This window comes from Loxodonta africana, chromosome 9 (assembly GCF_030014295.1).
Source record: "Loxodonta africana isolate mLoxAfr1 chromosome 9, mLoxAfr1.hap2, whole genome shotgun sequence".
Lineage (NCBI taxonomy): Eukaryota > Metazoa > Chordata > Mammalia > Proboscidea > Elephantidae > Loxodonta > Loxodonta africana.
Window position 1 is genome coordinate 21,260,050 of NC_087350.1, and position 22,227 is coordinate 21,282,276.

The window sequence follows — 22,227 nt, forward strand, 5'->3', positions numbered from 1 at the left end:
GAATCTGGAGACTATTCAGAAAATGTCACAGAGACAATGTGAGTGATACACATATAGACAGCAATAAGGATTGGCCTCTCTCAGGAAAGTTTAGGGAAGCTGGGAAATGCTAAAGGAGCCGTGATAGCTCAATGGTTAAGTGTTCACTGCTAACTGAAAGGCTGGTGATTCATACCCACCCAGCGGCTCCTCGGGAGAAAAATGGGGCAATCTGCTTCTATAAAGATTATGGTCTAGGGAACTCTCTGGCGCAGTTCTACTCTGTCACATGGGCTCACTCCCACCCATTAAAGTAACTGCTGTTAACTCCACCTCATAACAACGTAGAGGTAGGATTTACAACTCATAGGAAAATCACATCAGATGACAAAATGGTGGATATCACACAATCCTAGGAATTATGGCCTAGCCATGTTAACGGATATTTGGTGGGGACACCGTTCAATCCATGACAATATAAAGTACAATAAGAAACTCAACATCCAGACTGACCAAGCATATGCCAAGCCTCTTTTTTACTTTAATGGCACTGGTCCAAGCTTTGGAGACCCACAGAAATAATTAGGCCAATTGAAAGTGGGGCACACGGAACAGCCAGACGTCTCTTCAGACTGGGTAATTATAACTGGCGCAGGAACAAAAGGCAAGCGGGAAGTAAACCAAGCTGGGACAGCCTTAGATGAAGTCTACTCCAAAATCAATCTGTCTCGTCTGGTTGAAAACAAGGGAAGGCTATTATCCAAGGGAAGCACAGAGACTCATCTCCTCCTACTCCTTGACTGGGTTTCTCTTCAAAGATCCAGCCAAAAGGGCTAAAATGAAAGCTGCTGATTGTTAATGACCTGGAAATCCCAGGATGAAAGACCACTAGCCCATCAGATAGAGGGCACAGGCCAATCCCAAGGATGATGTCTGTTCATTAGCCAACTCCCAGACCTGTAAAGCTGCAATTCCAAATGGGTGGTGAATAGAGTGGTCCTTTCCCTATTTGAGGATGGATCTGAAGAAGAGGAAGGAGAGTTGGAGGAGGAAGGAGAGATGGAAAAGTTGAAAGGCCTGGACTTTGACTCAGAAGATGGTGAGGCTGTCAGGTCACTTGTTCTCTCAGCTATTCCCCTTTGTGCTCTAAAGTGATCTAAAGACGAAATGAGAGTCAAGGAAGAAAAGGGAGCAAATAAAAACTGCTTCCTAGCTCCATGGCAACCCTTTCCATTATATACATCATAGACATGGATGCCCAAGGAGCCTTAAGACAACTCCCATTCCTTCAGAGATCAATGCAGCACCCAAGGGACAGAAGAGGCAGGAAGGCAAAAGGCACAGGCATCCTGCTGGGTGAGTGGCCCTGTCAATGAAAAGCTACCATCTGCTAAAGAGCCGGGATTTCTAGTCTTGTCTTCCATGTTTCCACCTCTATATGCCAATAAAGTTTATAATAAAGTGGAAAATAGGGTCAGGTTTGAAAAAGTTGTACTTCCCCTTTAAGAATATGTGATAGGCATACAGTCCTGGATAAAGGAGAGCATGGAGTAAAACGGATCCTAATGATTCTTTGGCAAGCTGTGCAATCTTCAGACCTGAATGGATTGCACTGGGGGCACCATGAAGTTTGGGTTGTAACTCAGTCACAGCATCTAAACGGAAGTATCAAGTGGACTGGAGAATCAAGAGAAATCCTTCTGAACCCATGTCCAAGCTCCATCCTTCTGCATCAGCTCTAGGTCCAGGGAGGCTGTTCACAGGAGCAGAATCAATGAGTCCCTAGTTAGTTGGCTTCCAGTTTTGTCTGGCCAACAGAAAGTAACAACAGGGAAGGACAGTGAGGTCAACACTGCTTCCTCCCTGCCAGGCTGCCACAGGTTGCCTGAGTCCCTTCACTGAAGCTCCTCTCCAGCTGCCCTCTTTATAAAGGTATTTTTTCCAGGGTCCCCCAAGTTGCTGCCTTTCCTTACCCTTCAGACCTACGTGTCATGAAAAACCAGACACCCTCAAGTGGACTCCAACTCATGGAGACCCCATGTGTGTCGGTAGAACTGTGCTCCGTAGGATTTTCAATGGTAGGTTTTTTGGAAGTAGACTGCCAAGCTTTTCTTCTGAGGTGCCTCTGGGTAGACTTAAACTTCCAAACTTTCAGTTAGCAGTTAAGCACATTAAACGCCTGTACCACCCAGAGACTCCAGGGTGATGATAACTCCTTGCAATGGCTAGTTCTAGGGTGCTTCCCCAACACGTTTTCCTTAAACCCTGTATATCACATCTTTGAGTGGGTTATCACATCTTTGTAGACAGTCCCTTTATTAAATGCTCTTCAAATTCCCAGTTGGTGTGTGCCATCTGCTTCCTAGTGGGACCCAGATGGATTCAAGCAATAATATTCAAGCTCTTCTTCCTTACTCTGTAGGAAACTTGATCCAGAGAAAGTTTCCAGAAGCTGAGAAAAATAGATCAATACCTCACAAAGAGGAGGAATGCCCTCCTCAGCGGTCACCTTACTGGCTCTTGAGCCACTAGTGGCCCATGAATGGCATCACACTGTTCTTCTTGCACTATTTGGATTTTACAAACATTTCTTGGGTCAAGCGCAGTCTTAAGTGCTGTGAGTGCCAAAATAAAACGCAGTCTTTCCCTCAAAGAAATTTCCTGAAAGAGGCAAATGTGTACACACAACTATAGCATGAGAGCCCCCACAAAGCCATCTCAGCTCCTGAGCGTCATTCTTCCCACAGGTATTCTAGAACATTCCTGCCCTCATCCAACTTGGTGGGAATGTGAAGAAATGAGATGCAAGAACAACATGGCGGCCCGAGAAGCAGCGCTGGAGAAAGAACCAGGAGGGCGAGAGGGTCCTCCAGGTCCAGGCTGCTTTTCAAAAAATTCTAATTCACTTTGAAATTGAAGAGTAGCAAACGTGGCTTAGGAGCCCCTGAAATGAGAGAATCACTCCCAAGTGGTAAAGGTCAAAGGCGACGGGCCAGCCCATAGATGAGGAGTAGAGCGAGGCAGGCGTGGACTTATCCCAATACTGTAACCTCTGCCCTGCTCCTGAGATTGTCTGCTTTATTTAAATCACATCCTGGACTCAAAGATAATAGTTTGGCTTAGAAAAGTTGGACAACACGGTCTTGAAGGCTAAGTCCTACAGTGGATTAGCAGAATTTTAAGGTTTGGAAAACTCAAACACAAGAATAACCTCCCCCAGATGCTGCTGTCTGGGATTAGAACCCACCCTCCCGACCTGTAATTTATGTCTGGCCACAGGAGCCCTGGTGGTGCAGTGGTTAAAAGCTCAGCTGCTATCCAAAAGGTCAGCAATTCAAATCCACCAGCTACCCCTTGGAAACTCTATGGGGCAGTTCTACTCTGTCTTATAGAATCGACTCTATGGCAAGAGGTTTAGGTTTTTTGTTTGTTTTTAGTTTTAGATGGCCACAGTTTTCCTTATCCAGAGGGTCAAACAGCCAAGGCAGGTGGGGATGACAGTACAATTCTCATACATTTGCACACAAGGTTTAAAGGAGATCACGTACAGGAAAGGACGTAGCACGGTGCCTGACCCAAAGAGACACAAATGTAGTACAGATTCCTCTTCTCCTCCAGGGAAAACCAGTCTTGTCACTAAGCTATACCCTCTCTCTCAAAGCAGCTGGAAGATCCATGTCTAAACGGGATGGCCTTAAAGTTCTGAGTTTCTGAAATGATCAATTGGACTTGCATTTTCCCTTCAAAACACTGGAAAAAAGGTCCTGGTTCTTCTTTCATGCAGGGAAGAGCAGGTAACTTTGCCCACGTCTCACTTATATCCAGTTTTGTCAGTAAGGCAGCATTCACTTCTCACCATGGCCATGCCTGGTAATTGGGCTCATTTAGCGTCTGGAAGTGAAACTGACATTTCAGTGTGGAACAGGCAAATACTGGCTGACGTGCCTCCTTTGCGTGACCAATTCTGACAATATCCTGAACAAGTTCCACACGGGGGGGAAAAAAGTGGTTCAACATCAGAAGGTGAGCTAATACTCAGTTACTTGGAAATACAATTGAAGAGAAAAAAGCAATACAAGGCTGGTTCTAGAAGCATCCCTCCCCCTACCCACCTTTTTTTTTTTAAGTTGTGGTAAAATACATAAAAGATAAAATTTGCCATTTTAAACACTTTCAAGTGTACATTTCGGTGGCACTAATACACTCACAAAGTTGTATAACCATCACCATCCTTTGTTTTTAAAACTTTTCATCACCCCATACCCGAACTCTGTGCCCATTAAGTGATAACAACCTATTTCTTCTTCCACCCTCTCCCCCGCCCCTGGTAACCAATAATCTATTTCTATGCATTTGTCTTCTCCAGATATTTCACATAAATGAGATCATACAGTATTTGTCCTTTTTGTCTGGTGTGTTTCACTCAGCATGCTTTCAAGGTTCATTCATGTTATGGCATGCATTCAAACTTCATTTCTCTTTATGGCTGAGTAATATTCCACTGTACGTATATACCACATTTTGTTTATCTATTCATCTGTGGTTAGATACTCCCTTTGCTTTTTAAACGACTTTTTACAATAACACCAGGCAGAAGAAGAGGCTCTGAGGGGCTCAAGGGTGGTCCTGGAAAGACTGTTATTGACCTGCATTAGACACTAGTCTACTTTCTGGATAGTGAAAACGGTTCACACTTAGCTGCTAACGGAAAGGCTGGAGGTTCTAGACCTCCCAAAGGCACCTTGGAAGAAAGGCCTGGTAATCCACTTCCCAAATCAGCCGTTGAAAACCCTACGCGGCATAATTCTACTCTGACACGCATGGGGTTGCCACAAAGTGTAATCAGCTTGACGGCAATTGGTTTTTGGAAGATAATAGTCTAAAAGGTATTCCCTCCCATGACCGATAAGTCTTGGCTCTCTCTTCTTAGGAACTATTTGAGGGTAAATCTTCCCCATCATCTTGTCTCCAACCCTTACCCCAACCACCATCCCAGCATTTTAGGAGGCAGCAGTGTCCAGACACGGCACCAGAGGACCAGCATGAAGGACAGTCAGGCTGAAATTCTAAGTGGAGCCTGGACCACCAAGCTGGCAGCCCTCAGGCCTGGGCACTTCACGCACGGAGGCAGCAGAGCGCACAGTGCAGGAATGGCCTCTGCCACCAGGAGAAGAAACGAGGGCAGAGGGAAGGTGTAGGGCAAGGGGGAAGCCAGGATGTCTACCAAGTCAGCTGAAGCACAATTACTGTTCCCTTCTACTACATCCCCTTGACATGTTGGCCAAGAACGGAAGGGTAATCAGATTTGCAACATGGCTGTGAGTTTCCAAGAGGAAGTGTCAAACACTTGAAGGGACTTGGCCCACCCTAGAGTGTCATAAACTACAATCTGTGGTCTCTGGGAAGGAGTTTGTTTCGGCTGAATTATGTCCTCCAAAAAGATATGCTGAAGTTCCAACCCTGGTACCTGTGAACGTGATCTTGTTTGGAAGTAGATGGTATTAGCTCAGTTAACACAAGGTCACACTGGGATAGGGCGTGTCCTAATCCAACCGGAGTGATGTCTTTATAAAAGAGAAGAGACACAGACACAGGGGCCATGTGAAGGCGGAGACTGGAGTGAGACGTCTACAAGCCAAGGACTGCCAGGAGCCGCCAGAAGCCAGAAAGGGACAAGGAAGCATCTTCCCTTAGAGTCTTCAGAGGAAGCGTAGCCCTGCTGACACCTTAAATTTGGACTTCTAGTCTCCAGAACCGTGAGACAACACATTTCAGTTGTTTTAAGCCACCAAGTTTGTGGTACATTGTCACAGCAGCCCTAGTGAACTAACGTAGGGTCCAAGATTAGCCACGTGGACAGGCACGATGGACACCCCTGAGACTGGCTGGTGGGCAGCAAGGCTCCGTCAGCTTCCCAAGCCTTTACAATGATCAGTCTTTCCTAGAGATAAGCAAAGATGCCAAATACTCTGCTTCCTATACAAAACAGAGTCAAATATTAAAATTAAAATTGCAGCCTAAAAACCATAGACCTAATGGGCTGAGAGAAATCACACGTGGTATGCTTTTATGATTTCTGGATTTCATCCAGAAATCCAATAATCCACTTAAGTGCATGAAAATACCTATTTAATAACTTGAAGGAAACACTTTTCAACAGAAGTGGCGAGAAGTGGGGTGTGGGAAAGACGTACATACAGAATTTTATTTCTCCAGAGAAGGCCTGAATGGAAAATAACCTCTTAGTGACTTAATTCTGCTGTGAAAGGTTGAGACTGTTGTCAAATGCTCCTTAGTCCTCTGTTCTTGTCTAACAGTAGATATCTGAGGAGCAAAATGCCGAAAGTGTAACCCAGAACAGTTCTTGAAATTACCTTTGTGAATAAAAACGAAAGTTCAAAAAGTCAAAAGAGTTATCTTGAGCTCAGTTGAAGAAAGAAAAAATGTAGCAGCAAAAAAATTGCTCGTATTCTCCCTGTGGGTGCTTTTTGTCTTGTGAGCAGCAGGAGAGGAGCAGAGAAGAGGTAAGACAAAAAAAGTCCCTGCATCAGATACACCTTGTTTATCAGCATCACTTAGGTCTCTTTTCCTGCTTTCAGTGTCAAAGGACTTTTGACACTTTTAAGATAGTTTAACCCAGCGACAGATTGTCCTACTGTGGTGGCTTGCATGTTGCTGTGATGCTGGAAGCTACGTCACCAGTATTTCAAATACTAGCAGGGTCACCCATGGTGGACAGGTTTCAGCCAAGCTTCCATACCAAGACAGGCTAGGAAAAAAGGCCTGGAGATCTGCTTCCAAAAATTAGCCAGTGAAAACCCTATGGATCATAAGAGAACATTGTTCAAAATAGTCTAGAAGATGAGCCTCCTAGGTTAAAAGGCACTAAACAATGGCCACAACAACGAACTCCAGTACCATGGGTTCTCGATCATATGCTACCTGTTGAAATGGCTGAATGTCAACCAATTCTTTTTGGTACAGTGACTCTGTGTATTCTTTCCATCTTCTTTTGATGCCTCCTGAATCGTTTAATATTTTCCTCCCTCTCGCTCTCTCTCCACACACACACACACACTTCACTAGTGTTGCTTCTCTAGAGAACCCAGCCTAACATAGGCTCAGAACCACCCACCTCTCCCTCCAGCCCTTCTCTGCCCAGCCCTTCTGCACCAAGTAGGAGCCACGCAGCTCACCCATTTCACCTGCCTGATGGCACTACCACGTCTAAGTGCTTTGTTTCTAAGTAGCTTATAGAACTTTAGATTAACATATGCATGGGCCCCCATCCCAAGAATTAATTTTTTGTTCAACTAGTGCTCTCAAAAGGTGAACCCCCAGCCAGCAGCATCAACATTACCTGGAAAATTGTTAAAATCCAAAGTCTCAGACCCCACCCCTGGCTCACTGGAAGAGTGGTCCAACCATCTGTGCTTTAACAAGTCTCCAGGAGGCTAAAGTTTGAGGACCACTGCTTGAAACCATATTGTAAAATTAAAAAGTTGGGTTATAACGCTAAGTATATATCTTGTCTCCCCAAGAGAATCATAAGCCTTTGGGGGCTGTCTCTGACTGTATTTATCTCATGCTGCTTCTCTCATAGGGAGAAACAAGACAAAGCAAAAAACAGTTTCCAATGAGTCAGTTCTGACTCATGGAGACTCTGTGTGTTGCAGAGTAGAACTGCTCCATAGGGTTTCCATGCCTGTGACCTTTTGGAAGCAGATCCTTTCTTTCGGGGCATCTCTGAATTGGTTTGAACTGCCAACCTTTCGTTTACTGCTTAACAGTCGGTGCCACCCAGGGCCTCCTTCTCTCACAGTAGTGATCAGCAAATAAGTTATTGCTAACATAAAACAGGCTAGCATCTAGAGGTCTATGGAGGCTACGTGTGGCCCTCAGATATGTTTTCTTTTGTCTGCTCATGAAAACTGTGAATTAACTGCCAACATTAAAACCTAGATTACAACCCTTTTTCTTCCTTGAAAAAAAAAAAATTGGAAAATCCAGCAATGCCAGATACAAATTTCCACACAGCAACAATAACTAATTAGTGGCTGCCATTTTGAGGAGGGGCATGAGGGCTCCACTTGGCCACAGTCCCCACAATTCTCTAGCACCTGACTGACACAGAGGCTTTATACAACCAGCCTTGCTCGTTTCCATGGCCTGCTTGGTTCCTAAGGGCATTTGGGTTTGAGCCATGGCTAGATAGAGAAAAGTTAGATACAACACATCACTATCAACAGCCCAAAATACTAAGCTGCTTCTGAGCAGCGAGTTTAGGAATGGAATTCTAGGATCCAGTGCTTCTGATCCACAATGCCACACACTTCAGAAACAGCACCGACTTTAAGTTCTGAAAGTCTGGCTTCATTTTTCCTCAAGTAACATGGCAAGTTATGAAATGATTCAAGCCCTGAAGATTAAAGTTCTATACCAGTGTGCCCAGGCAGCCACGCATGGGCAAACGGCAATGCAGGAAGGAAAGATTTTCCTATCGCCACGACTTCATTAGAGAGCAATGGGAATGTGGAAGGCAAGAAATCGTGATTTTAAGACATCACACATGCCTCCTTCAGTGTGTGCGCTGTGCTGAACTGCAAGAGCAGATGAGCTGTGGAAAGGGTACTTCTCAGTGAGGCAAGTGAGGGAAGCAGCCATTGCTTTAAAGCCTTATTTAGCTTTGGGATATTTTCAAGTGGTAGATGCTGGACCACAATTTGACAATCGTGCCTTTAATGCAGATGTCAAGTCGTTTCTGGACAAACTGCAGAAAAGATGCCTTTTCTGTGTCTCACCCAGGTCACGGGGGCTGGAGCCACGGTTTGGATTTCCTTACCTCTGTGGTAAAGACAGTTCTGGAATTTGGAGGATAGAGTTCATGCATAAAAGTGGAGACAGATACCAAGTTTCAATGAGGGAACTAGCCTCCTCATTAAACCTCCAGAGTTTTACTTGCCACGGAGATCATTTTTAAGCAATAAACCCAAAAAACACATCCATTCAAGGGCTGGTGAAACAGATGATTCAGACAAATGGCCACTATTATGTCATATGATTATTTTCTAACAAATTCTTCATTTTTTCCTTCTTCATCATCCCTGTACCTCCGTCATGTTTATGGAGGAAATGATGAGACGTGTCACTGACGACTCCTAAGCTTTCTTTAAAGCTACTAGAGTGTAAAACAGTGATGATTTTCTCATAGGCAAAGGCAAAGATGACTATTTCTTCTGGCAGATTTAATACTTTAAATGTTACTGTTAGTGGCCGCCCAGTCAGCCTCTGACTCACGGCAACCCTGTGCACAATGGACTGAAACGCTGCCCAGTGCTGTGCCACCCCCATCATTGGTTGTGGACGGGACTTTTGTGATCCATGGGTTTTCACTGGCTGATTTTCAGAAGCAGACTACGAGGCCTTTCTTCGTAGTCCAATGCAGTCTCTGCTGAAACCTGTTCAGCATCACAGCAACACCCAAGCCTCCACTGACAGATGGGTGGTGGCTGCACTGGACGGGAATCAAACCTGGGCCTCCCTCACGGAAAGCAAGAATTCTAGCCCTGAACCACCAGTGCCCCCAACTCTTCATGTCAAAGTAAATATGTATGAAATGAGAGAGGCTTCTGAAGTAAAAACTAGGGTGCACTTTCCCTTCTTGGTGCTTCTACCCACATGCCTGGCTGGGGAAGAGGCAAGGACAATAAACCCACAGGTGATGCTGGAATCTGTGAAGAGGAAATACCCAGAAGAATCTAAGCCTGTGAGGAAGGTGGGTTGGGGGCTGGAGACTCTGCAACGGGCATGTCCTAAGGCCCCTCCTGCCACTTCCCATCTAACAGCTGCTCCCGGTGAACCTGCTCAACTTTTATGAAAGATCACTGTTATAGACTGAATTGTGTGCCCCCAAAGTAAGTGTTGGACTCCTAACCCCTTTACTTGTGGATGTAATTCTATTTGGGAATAGGGCTTTTCTTTCATTATGTTAATGCGGCCATACTGGTATAGCCTGGGTCCTAAACCTATCCACTTCTGAGTTATAAAAAGAGCAGATTAAACACAGAGGCATGTACACACGGGGAAAGACAGGATCATGTGACGACTGCCTACAAGTCAAGGAACCAAGCAACGTCCAGAGCTACCGACAAGGAAAGAATAAACATAGCTGAGATACTGATTTGAACTTTTAGCCTCTAGAACTGAGAGAAAATAAACTTCTGTTCTTTGAAGTCACCCACTTGTGCTATTCAATGTTACAGCAGCACTAGGCAACTAAAACAGTCAGCGTGCAGCTCACTATTTAAAACTGTATGCCACTACATACCTATCAGTACAGCGAAGATAGGAATGGAAATGGGGAACCTGAGGTCAAGAAGGGGAGAGTGTTGACACATCGCAGGGTTGGCAACCAATGTCACAAAACCACGTGTGTAGTAATTGTTTAATGAAAAACTAAGTTGCTCTGTAAACTTTCACCTGAAGCACTGTAAAAAAAAGTAAAGAAACAAAGTTCCCCGAGGCAAGGAAAGTGTTTAATTCAAAACTTCTGTCAAGGTAAAAATTATTCTTTTCAAAAATAAACATTGCTCAGAATTAAAAAAAAAAAAAGAATGGTGAAAATAAAAATATACTGGCAATATAGAGAGCTGGTGGAGCAGATGAAACTGTCATACACTGCTGGTGGGAATATAACTGGCACAGGCACTTTAGAGAACAGTTTGGTAGTTTCTTATAAACACACTCTTACCACACAACCCAGCAATCACACGCCGAGGTATTTATGCAACAGAGAGAAAAACTTATATTTCACACAAAAGCCTACATGTGAATGTTTATAGAAGCTTTGCTCATGACTGTCAAATACATGGAAACAACTCAACTGCTCTTCAATGGGTGAATGGATAAATCTACATCATACAATGTAAAACTACACAGCAATAAAAGAGAACAAGCTACTCATACATGCAACAACTTAGATGAATCTCAAAATCATTATATTGAGTGAAAGAAACCAGTTGCAAAAAGTTCTGTACTGACCAGACTTACTGGTCTGATAGAGACTAGAGGGAACCCCTGAGACTATATGGCCTTTAGCTGCCCTTGTAACGTTGAAGTAAAGCCACTCCCAGAGACCACCTTTCAGCCAAATACCAAAAAAAAAAAAAAAAACCCACTGCCATCGAGTCGATTCTGACTCACAGTGACCCTATAGGACAGAGTAGAACTGCCCCATACAGTTTCCAAGGAGCCCCTGGTGGATTCAAACGCTGACCTTTTGGTTATTAGCTGAACTCTCAACCACTACACCACCAGAGTTTCCAGCCAAATAATAGACAGGCCCATAAAATAAACAATAACACCCATTTAGGAAAGTGCTCCTTAGAATAATCAACTATATGAAACCAAAAGGGCAACATTTGCCCAAAAGTAACAGCAAAGATGAGAAGGCAGGAAGGGGCAGGAAAACGAGATGAATGGCAACAGGGAACTCACGGCAGAAACAGGTGGAGTGCTGACACGTTGCGCAGATTGCAATCAATGTCACAGAATATTCTGTGTATAATTACTGGATGGGAAACTAATTTGTTTTGTAGACTTTCACCTAAAGCACACACACAGATACAGACACACAAGAATGGTATGCTTAAAAAAAAAAAGTCATATACTGTACATAGAGTGAAACGAAATTATCACATGATCCAGCAATTACACTTCTAGGTATATACCCAAAGAATTAAAAGGAGAGACTCAAACAGCTATTTCTACACCAGTGTTCACTGTAGCACTATTCACAATAGCCAAAAGGTGGAAACGAACCAAGTGCCAATCGACAGATGAACAGATAAACAAAACGTGGTACATGCAGACAATGGATTATTTAGCCATAAAGAGAAATGAAGTTCTACCATACACCACGATTTGAATAAATCTTGAAAACATTATGCTGAGTGAAATAAGTCATACATCAAAGGACAAATATTGCATGGTCCCACTTACATGAAATACGCAGAACAGGCCAATGCGATAGCAACAGAAGGTTACTTTGTTAGCAGGGGCTGGAGGGAGGGACCCATGAGGAGTTTCGGCTTAATGGTACTGAGTTTCTGTTTCGGGTGATAAAAAATTTTGGTAATAGACAGCAGTGATGGTTGCATAACATGGCAGTTGTAATTAATGTCACTGAAATGTACACCTAAAAATAATTAAGTTGTAAATTTTATGTTATATATATTTTACTTCAATTCTTAAAAAGGGAAAAGTGTTGCCTATAATTCTATTTCTATGACATTCTGGAAAAAGACAAAACTTTTTTTTTTTTTTTTTATAGTGATAGTGAACAGTGGTTGCCAGGGAATAGGGGTGGAGGGAGGTGTGACTATAAAGAGATACCCATACATACCCATCGCCGTTGGGTCAGTTCTGACTCACAGCGACCCTACAGGACAGAGTAGAACTGCCTCATAGGGTTTCCAAGGAGAAGCTGGTGGATTTGAACTGCCAGCTTTTTGGTTAGCAGCCGAGCTCTTCACCACCATGCCACCAGGGCTCCATAAAGAGATAGCCCGAGAGTTTTTCTAAGTAATGGAACTGTTCTGTATCCTGACTGGGGTAGGAGTTACATGACGTATACATGTGTTAACATTAACAGAATTACATGACTCCTCTCCAGTGTCAAATTCACTATATGATAATTAAAAAAGTAAACAACTTAAATGTAAAAATAATAATAATAATTGTATGCCATCCGATTTATGCATACTATCAATGAGTCTAATGAAAAAGATCTACGGAATGAGGTCAGGCAACAGAGCATGAATCTGGAATAAACACACAGGTGAGAGTAACAAGGGCAGTAACTCACAGCCACCACTTGTGTATTTTGGTAGTAAAGGGGATAAGTGACATTCTTGAATCACTGGGTACAACCTGGTAATTCTTTGAAAAGGCCATGGGTCAGAGTCAACTAAGCAGCAGTTGGTTTTATTAGTCACCCCATTTTATAGTTAAGAAAGCTGTTGCTCAGACCAGTAGAAGGATATGGCACAACTTAAGTTGCAGGCATGACACCAAAGCCTTAGGGCCTTTGAGTGGGACAACCCTGGGTTGGACAACTCTGTAAACGTCCTTTAACGTTTATCTCCTCTAGTCTTAAAAACACCCTTCATCCCTGAGAGATCTGCAAACCAGGAGAGCTGCTGGGCTGGCAGAAGAGCAAATCTGAATTCGAGAGGATCCCAGGAAGTGGTGGGGCCTGTCATCACTAAGAACACCCAGGATTGGGTTTTCACAGAATCTTCTTTTGATCCATCCATCCTCCTTCTTCAGAGCACTAATGTCTTGTTCCCTGGATGGTTTCTTCTTCTCTCTCACCAGTCCCTTTCGTTGCTTTGCTTGAGCTGCAGGACTGGAGGCCACATGGACTGGGGGTCCTGTGGAGCACACACAGGCATGGGGCCAAGAGAATGGGGAGAGACGGGGGATGGAGACTGGAATCAACATAGAACGACAAGCTACAATCAGTTTCCAACAATGGCACCACACGAGCAGGGCTTGCAGAGAAAATAAGCAAATCACTGTAACAGCAAATCCTATAATCATATCTGAGTGACTCAGGTTCCATTTTTCCCGTTCGTATAATTAGTCTTGACAGTTCCAACAGTAAAAAATGGGGCACATGTGTATAAGATAGAAGGAGGAGGCAAAAAGGCGAGAGCAGAGAGAGAGAGGGTGAGGCAGCGGTGAGTCAGGGGCAGAATTCTCGCCTTCCATGAAGGAGACCTGGCTCATTCCCAGCCAATGCACCTCCTGTGTAGCCACCACCCATCTGTCCATGGTGGGCTACATGTTACTATGATGATGAACAGGGTTCAGTGGAGCTTCTGACTAAGGTAGACAAGGAATAAAGGCCTGGAGATCTACTTCCAAACATCGGCCTATGAAAACTCTATGAATTACAAAGGTCTAGTCTGCAACCGATCATGGGGATGGCACAGGACCAAGCAGTGTTTCATTCAGTTGTGCACAGGGTCACCATGAGTCAGAAGCCAACTGGATGGCTGCTAAAAGGAGCAATGAAAGGGAAAGAGAGAAAGAAACAGAGACCAGAGGAAGAGAAGTAGAAAAGCAGAGGCAAGTCAGAGAAATAGGTGAGAACCACATGTGTTTAAAGATTAACATAAAACTCAGAAAAAGAGGAACTCATAACAAAGATGAAACCAGGACAGTGATGAAGCTCAAGATTTGCCGACCCTCTTGCAAATCAGGCGCCACCACACTGGTTGAAGGTGCTCTTTAGAACTTAGTGAACTACAGGTAAGTCTCAGGTCAGGGCTTTCAGCACACTCTTGCTCTCAAACCCAGCCAAGCAAAATCACTTCCCCATGAGGCTCCAGGGCTCCCGAGCCTGTGGTCCTCCTCCTGCCGGAAAGCAGCATAGACTGACCTCAGCCACACCCTCGTCCCCACCCACAGTCTCTGCCTACTGCCACCAGCACTTACAGCTCTAGAATCAGGATGACATCTGTCTTGTTCTCATAGACTTCGTGCAGGGTGATGACGTTGGGGTGCTGGACCTCCTTCAGGATGCTGACCTCCCGCTCGATGTCCTCGCGGCTCACGCCCCGCCGGCTGGATTTCGTCCTCCTTTTCTTGATAAATTTGGCCGCATACTGGAGGCCAGTGCTTTTCTCCCGGCATTTCTTCACGACTGCAAACTGCCCGCTGAAGGGAGAAAGCAGGTCAATGGTCATTCGGAGATTCTTTACTGTTCTTTAAAAAAATAGGACTGGAACAAGGGTGTGGCCTTGAGGGACAATGGAAATGCGAATAAGAGAGTTACAGCTGTAAGACAGGAACAGACTAAGTAGGGATGTTTCTTCTTATATCTGTTTCATGAAGCCCCTTTCCTAACAAACAATGACACAGAAATAAAAATTCATGTCTTCAATTATATTTTGTGAAATGGATAATAATGTCTGGATTTCTGTACCCTCCCTTCCATTTCGGATTCGACAGCAGGAAGGAGCTCCTTCATCTGACCCCACCGCCGTCAGCTCTTTCCCTCTGTCTAGTCTTAAAGCTAGGAAGAGAAGAAATGGAGACAAGGGCTGGGGTAAAAAAATATATAGGGCCCTACCTTCAATGATGGGAAACCCTGGTGGCGCAGTGGTTAAGAACTAAAGCTGCTAACCAAAAGGTCAGCAGTTTGAATCCACCAGGTGCTCCCTGGAAACTCTATAGGGCAGTTCTACCCTGTCCTATAGGGTCGCTATGAGTCGGAATCAACTCGATGGCAACAGGTTTTTTTGTTTTTTACCTTCAATGATATATTTTTAGTACCAAATACCCTGAATAGGAAAAGCTTCATATTTATTTGTCCACAATTCAGAGACCAGTAAGCTCTGTGTGCACACATCTGTTTGTTGCTTCTCCAGCAGCTGCTTTTCTGCCACTTCCTTTCCAACAATGTCTACTACCGGGGATCCTTGTGCTTCTGGGGAGGATGACTCCACCCGAACTATAAATATGGGCCATGTGACCTATGCTGAGCCTATTAGTGCACTGTATTCTCCTGGCTCCAGTGACAGACATACGATCTAAGTTAACACCTTTCAGAGTGAGTATCAAGATTTTGTGGAGAATGCAGAGACAAAGCCTTTTCCTGATACTCTCTTCCCTCTGGATCTGAACATGGAATTATACAACCCTGGAAGCTGCTGGCAGCCATCTTCGGATCACGAAGGGAGCCAGTCTTAGGAGAAGCTAACCACTACAGAGGCAGAGTGGGTAGACAGAAGGAAACCAGGTCTGTGGTTACATGATGCAGTGGCTGGATCAACCCTCACCTGAAGCCATATCACTGTGGATTTTAAATAACATAAGCCAAAAAAATTCCCTTTACAACTGTGATGGTTAATTTTATGTGCCAACTTGGCTAGGCTATGGTGTCCAGCTGTTTAGTCAAACACTAGTCTAGTTGCTGTTAGGAAGTAGTTGTATGTGATTAAATAAACCGGCCTCAAGTAAAGTGGATTAAAAGGGCCCTGGTAGCGTGGTGGTTAAGAGCTGGGCTGCTAACCAAAAGGCTGGTGGTTTGAACCCACCAGCCGCTCCACCAGAGAAAGATGTGGCAGTCTGCTTCCGCAAAGATTACAGTGTGGAAAACCCTATGGGGCAGTTCTACTTCATCCTAGAGGGTGGCTATAAGTCAGAATCAACTCGACAGCAATGGGTGAAGTGGATTACCTTCCATAATGTGGACGGGCCTCCATCAATCAGCTAAAGGCCTTAAGAGCAAAGAGGGAGTTTCCCTAGGCTGTGCTCTGCCTCCAGACCATAAACAGACATTTTGCCAGAACACTCTTACTTGTCATCTTCTCATGGATCTGGGGACACAGGGAGTCTTCAGCCTATTGCCTGACCTACAGATCGGGGACTTGCTGCCTCCTACAGCCCTGTAAGTCATTTCCTTGAGTAAATCTCTCTCTCTCTTTAACTATTTTGTTTTGTTTGTTTATAAATGGTTCTGTTTCTCTACAGAACCCTGACTAAGCCAACAGCTAAACTGAGCTTGATTTGGGTTTTCTATTTCTTTCGTACGAAAGCATCCGAAATGACACAGCATGTAACCAGAGCTTCTTCCCATTTCTAAAATAGGATAATAACAGAAATTGACACAAAATAACGTGAATACGTAAGCCGTGAGATCTCGAGAGGTAAGCAGGCTACCCAGAAAATCGGTGGCGCACATGGAAAGACCCTTCTGTAATGACGCTGGCGCCCTCCCCTCTTCGCTCGCACCCAGGGAGGAGTCTGCCCACCCATCCCAGGATCTGTACACTCCATGGCACCTGCTGCAGAACAGCTATATACAGAACTAGCAGTTATTTTTAGCTAGCTTTGGTCTCCTGACATGAAGGCAAAAAGGGCAGAGAAAATCAAATTAAGCATAATATTCTGATGTTAAAGAATGAATACTTGGAAATGTTACTCACGTCCTTCAGCAGTGGGAGGCCAGGGAGGAAAAGCAGACGGTGAAGGATTACTTTAGAGCAGTGTCAAATTGTTTGCACGGCAGTTATTGCTACACTTTTCCCCTCCTCTGCAGCAAAGCAGAGAGACGGAACCCAGAATCACACTGGAAAGCCTGCACCAATGCCTATAAACTCACCACCTGAAAGAGCCATGGGATCCGTGCTGCCACTTTATTGCAACCATTTCTAATTTCTCTGGGGAATGAAGAACTGGGCTTTTCCTCTGTCATGGACTGAATTATCCCAAAAAGATAAGTCGAAGTTCCAAACTCTGATACCTGCGAATGTGACCCTGTTTGGAATTAGGGTCTTTGAAGATGTTAGCGGTTAAGTTAACAGGAGGTCATACGGGAGTAAAAACCGAACCCAAAACCTATTGTGGCTGAGTTGATTCTGTGGAGAGTGGAACTGCTCCGTAGGGTTTTCTTCGCTGTAATCTTTATAGAAGCAGATCGCCAGGTCTGTCTTCCACCCGCCTTTCAGCTAGTAGTTGAGTGCTTAACTAACTGTCTGAGGCACTTTACATGCTGGAGTCTGAATACAAAGCCCAGCTCCTCTCCACCAATCCCCCACTACCCCAATAATAACAACAACAGCTGAATTCATTTACGTGTTTGTTTATCTTTGGCAAGCACTTCTAAATCGTGGGCCCCCAGAGTAACAAAATGACACAGCTTGGAGGGTGAGCTCAGACCCAGGGAGGAAAGTGAACACACAAAAGAAGCCTTACCACCACCGCCGCCCCCTCGAGCACTGCTTTCTCTTCAGCGCTCCCTGCCTTTTGCAAACACACTGAAGCTAGTCAGTAATTAACGTGGATACAGATGGCTGCAGCTACAGTTCGACTGTAAGATGGGTCGGGGAAATGTAGCTTCTTTATTGGGAAGTAGAAAGTCACTGTATATGGCGAATTTGTGTATATTATGATATAGTCAGGCAAGGAGCCTTGGTGGCGCAACAGTTAAGCGCTCGGCTGCTTACCAAAAGGTTGACTGTCTGAACCCACCCTGCAGCTCCGCAGGAGAAGGACCTGGCGATTTACTCCCATAAAGATTACAGCCTGGAAAACCCTATGGGGAAGTTCTGGTCTGTCACATGGGGTTCCTGTGAGTCAGAACCAACTTGACAGCACCCAACAACAACAACAGTGATCAGGTGCCTATAAAGACGATGAGGCATAATCCTTGAGCTAAAGGAGCTTTCTACTAAAATACTTGATTAAAAACAATCACAAATTTTATTAAATAGAGGAGAATCTTGGCTAAAAGGAGCAAAATTTATAAAGAACAACATTCCATCTCATTTCAGTGTCTGATTTACTAATATTCTCTGATTGGTCCCCTTTAAGTTACTAAATGAACCGTGACCAGGATTCTATGCGAGACGCCTTATACATGTTACCTTATTAATAATCACAGCTCTGGGAGATACACATTCTTGTCCTCTCTTCGGAAACCCTGGTGGCGTAGTGGTTAAGTGCTACAGCAGCTAACCAAAGGGACGGCAGTTCAAATCTGCCAGGCGCTCCTTGGAAACTCTATGCGGCAGTTCTACTCTGTCCTGTAGGGTCGCTATGAGTCAGAATCGACTCGACAGCGCTGGGGTTTTTTGTTTTTGTTTTTTTTTTTTGTCCTCTCTTCTATCACTAAGAAAACCAGGACTGAGAAAGATTTTAAAAATTGCACCAAATCACTCAGCCTGATTGAAAAACGAATCCAAACCGACGTGTTTTTTGCCTCCAAAGCTCAATTCACCGAGCCATGTGGCTGTGTTGATCTTGTGATCATTTGCTTTGATGTACAGTCATTCTAGGAAAGTCCTTTGTGAGGGAAAGACAGAAGCTTGCAGTGAAATAAGCTTGGGTACTGTTACCTTCTCCTCTCTCTGGAAAATTCACACAATGTTTTAATTAACTGAAGCCATCGCTCTGACGTGCCCTGAGATGCTATGTGATACAAAGTAAACTCTGTGTGCACGCACATCCACGCATGCCTGGTGGTGCAATGGTTAAGGGCGGGATCGTTAACCGAAAGGTTGGTGCTTCAAATCCACCCCGTGGCTCCACAGGAGAAAAGACCTGGTGATCTGCTCCTGAAAAGACTTAAAAAAAAAAAAGAAAATCTGCTGCCGTTGAGTCAGCTCCAACTCACGCAGACCCGACAGGACAGAGGTGAACCGCCTCACAGGGTTTCCAAGGCTATCATCTTTATGACAGCAGTTTGCCACAACTTTCTTCCGTGGATCAGCTGGTGTGGTGAGTTCGAATCACTGACCTTTTGGGTAGAAGCCAAGTGCTTAACCACCGTACCACCAGGGCTCCTTAAACCCACTGCCGCTGAGTCGATTCCGACTCATAGAGACGCTGTAGGACAGAGAACTGCCCCATAGGGTTTTCAAGGCTGTAAATCTTTACAGAAGCAGATTCCCCATCCTTCTCCCACGAGCGGCTGGTGCGTTCAAACCGCCAACCTTTCCGTTAGCAGCCAGCGCTTTAACCACTGTGCCACCAGGGCTCCTTTCTGCCTAAAAAACCCTATGGGGCAGCTCTACTCTGTCACCTGGGGTCACTATGAGTTGAAATCAACTCAATAGCACCTATCAACAACAACAATACTAATAATTGGAGCTTCTGGGTGACTCAAACAATTAAGTACTCGGCAACTCACCAAAACATTGGTGCCTCCAGCCCACCCAGAGGTGCCTCGGAAGAAAGCCTTGGCAATCTATTTCAGAAGAATCAGTCACCGAAAACCCTATGGAGCACCGTTCTATTCCGACACACCTGGGGTCACCATGCATCGGAACTGACGAGACAGCAACTGTTTAATCCGTTAAACAAACTTGCGGAACAATCCAGCCAGGTTCTATTTTCAAGTTTATTTATTCGTGGAAGTCTTGTCTGCTTGGGGGAAAGATGGTATGGACATTCAAATTCTGAGAGGACATTGCATTCAGAAGGGAGGAAAGTGCAATTTGATCGGATATAACAATTTCTGTCTCACGGGTTGGAACCCAATCAAGTGTCTAACAATTTCATTGTTGATCTTGATCCAGAGGGCACAGGCTACCACTCAAGATAGGTGCGGATTAAAAAGCATATATATATATATATATATACACACACACACACACAACTAAAATAGCATATGTTTTATCTTTGATTTTTAAGTATGTATTTACCCAGCACACGTGACAGTTAAAATTATTTATGGTAACTATTATTGTTATGGAGTTCCCAGGTAGTACAGTTAACACTCTCAGCTGCTAACCAAAAGGTTGGTGGTTCAAGTCCACCCAGAGGCACCTCAGAAGAAAGGCCTGGTGATCTATTTCTGAAAAATCACAGAAAACCCTATGGAGCACCGTTCTGCTCTGACTTACATGGGGGTCGCCATGAGCCAGAGTTGACTCAATGGTAACTGGTTTTTGGTTTTATTATTGTTATAAATCCCTAAACTAACGCTGAAAGCAGATCTGGTTTAAATCTAACAGCTGGTAACTTCCATCTCTCCTTTCCTTTTAATGAAAAAAAAAAAAAAAAAAAACCTGTTGCCACCGAGTGGATTCTGACTCATAGCGACCCTACAGGACAAAGCAGAGCTGCCCCATAGGGTTTCCAAGCGGTGGCTGGTAGATTCAGACTCCTCTTAAATTTTGCAATATGATTTCTAATGAAAGCAAAATAAGTTTTACTTCTGAATTCATGTATCAAATCCCTGGCCCAATTTTAGTGCTCGTTTATGGGCGATCTATTTTTCTTGACCAGAGCTGCACTGAGAGATGAATAGGGCAAAAATTTTGCTGTAATACTGGAATCACAGGTCTTAGGTAAGAGGTGAGGTGACAGGAATGATTTTTCGAGGCTGAGTTACCATCTGATAATAATTCACATTTACAATATGGGAAAGACCCCAAAGGGCTTGTAGACGTGTGGGAGAGACAAGCACATGTCACTATAATGTGACATGGCCGCTCTGGGGCTAAGGGCCATCAGGAGACCCTGCCGGAGCTGGCCTAAACTGGGCCCTGAAGCCTGCATGTCAGTAGTGTTAAATGACAGATTCTGAAGTCGAGTTTTAAAAAAAAATTTAAAGATTTTATTTGTGAGTAAACCAAACTGCTGCAGCAAGGAACCCTGGTACTCAAGAGGAGATACCAAGGACTTCAATTTGAGAAAGACAGCAGTCTCCTTTTATAAGAAGCTTGGAGGAAGTTTGTTGGGAAAAAAGGGATGGGCCCTGGAAAGTTGTCATTTAAGCAATGGTGGGTCCTTCTATAGTGGGGGCAAGTCTGTGATTGGCCCACGTGTCCTTTCTTTCATTGGTAATAGCTACAAGGGTTCTTGGCTTTACTATGAAGAAGTCTCAAGAGAATGTGGGTTTGGAAAATACCAGTTAAGCAAGGTTTACAGGTGGAAGCACCTGGGGCTGGGTCTACACTGGTTATGGTCATTTCTGGTTGACAGTAGGGAGCTGAAGAAGGTGTAGGCGCACATGGAGAGACAGAGAGGGGCAGGGAGGCATGGAAGAGCCTGCTGTAGTGTTTCTAGAGAAGAGGGGGTGATGGGAGAGGCATCGGGACAGCTACACTCTAACTCTACGAGGGCCAGGTCTCCTTTGGTGATACCACCTTAGACCCCCAAAGGGAGCTCATATTGGTCGGGGCAGGGGGTGTCTCTAGAGGCAGAGGTGGGGGCTTTGCAGAACTAACTGCCCCCGGGGAAGAGCAGTGGCGCACTTCCATAGCCTGCCTTGGCTGGCCTCTCAGCCCCACAGGCCACCAATTGCATCCTCGTGGGGAGGGCGAGGGACAGTTCAAGGGCTCTGCAGCCTCCTGGGAAAGCAACGGGGTGGAGCTGCTCTGGGGCGCACACCTCTTCCCTGCTGCCCAGACCAAGCAGAACGAGACGTCTACAGCTAGGGGAAGGTGAGGGCCAGATTCCACTCACATCTGCGCCACCACACCCAGCAGAGACCTGACACAGCGGGGCACTTAGCACACATGGCACTGCAGAGTGGAGGAACCCCAGCCCCAACTCTGGCCTAACTGGCTGGAAGCCCTTGGGGAAGCCAGGGACCTCTCTGAGCTTCAGTTTCCCCATCTGAAAGGGGGTGATGAGAACATGAAGCAAGGCCATGCATGTCAGCACATGATGGGTTCCCTAAAGACACCCGGTACATGTAAAGGATGAAAATAATAAGTTGTCACAGCT

General features: G+C 44.9%; 1 protein-coding gene across 6 annotated transcripts in view; it reads right to left on the reverse strand.

The window, feature by feature from the left end:
* DAPK1 (death associated protein kinase 1) overlaps positions 1–22,227 on the reverse strand; it is a 223,117-nt gene that overhangs the window by 87,772 nt on the left and 113,118 nt on the right. For all 6 annotated transcript variants that reach the window (XM_064291150.1, XM_064291149.1, XM_064291153.1 and 3 more), the window contains exon 3: positions 14,482–14,703. In XM_064291150.1, the coding sequence (XP_064147220.1) occupies positions 14,482–14,703 (222 nt within the window). The remainder of the gene's footprint in view (positions 1–14,481; positions 14,704–22,227) is intronic.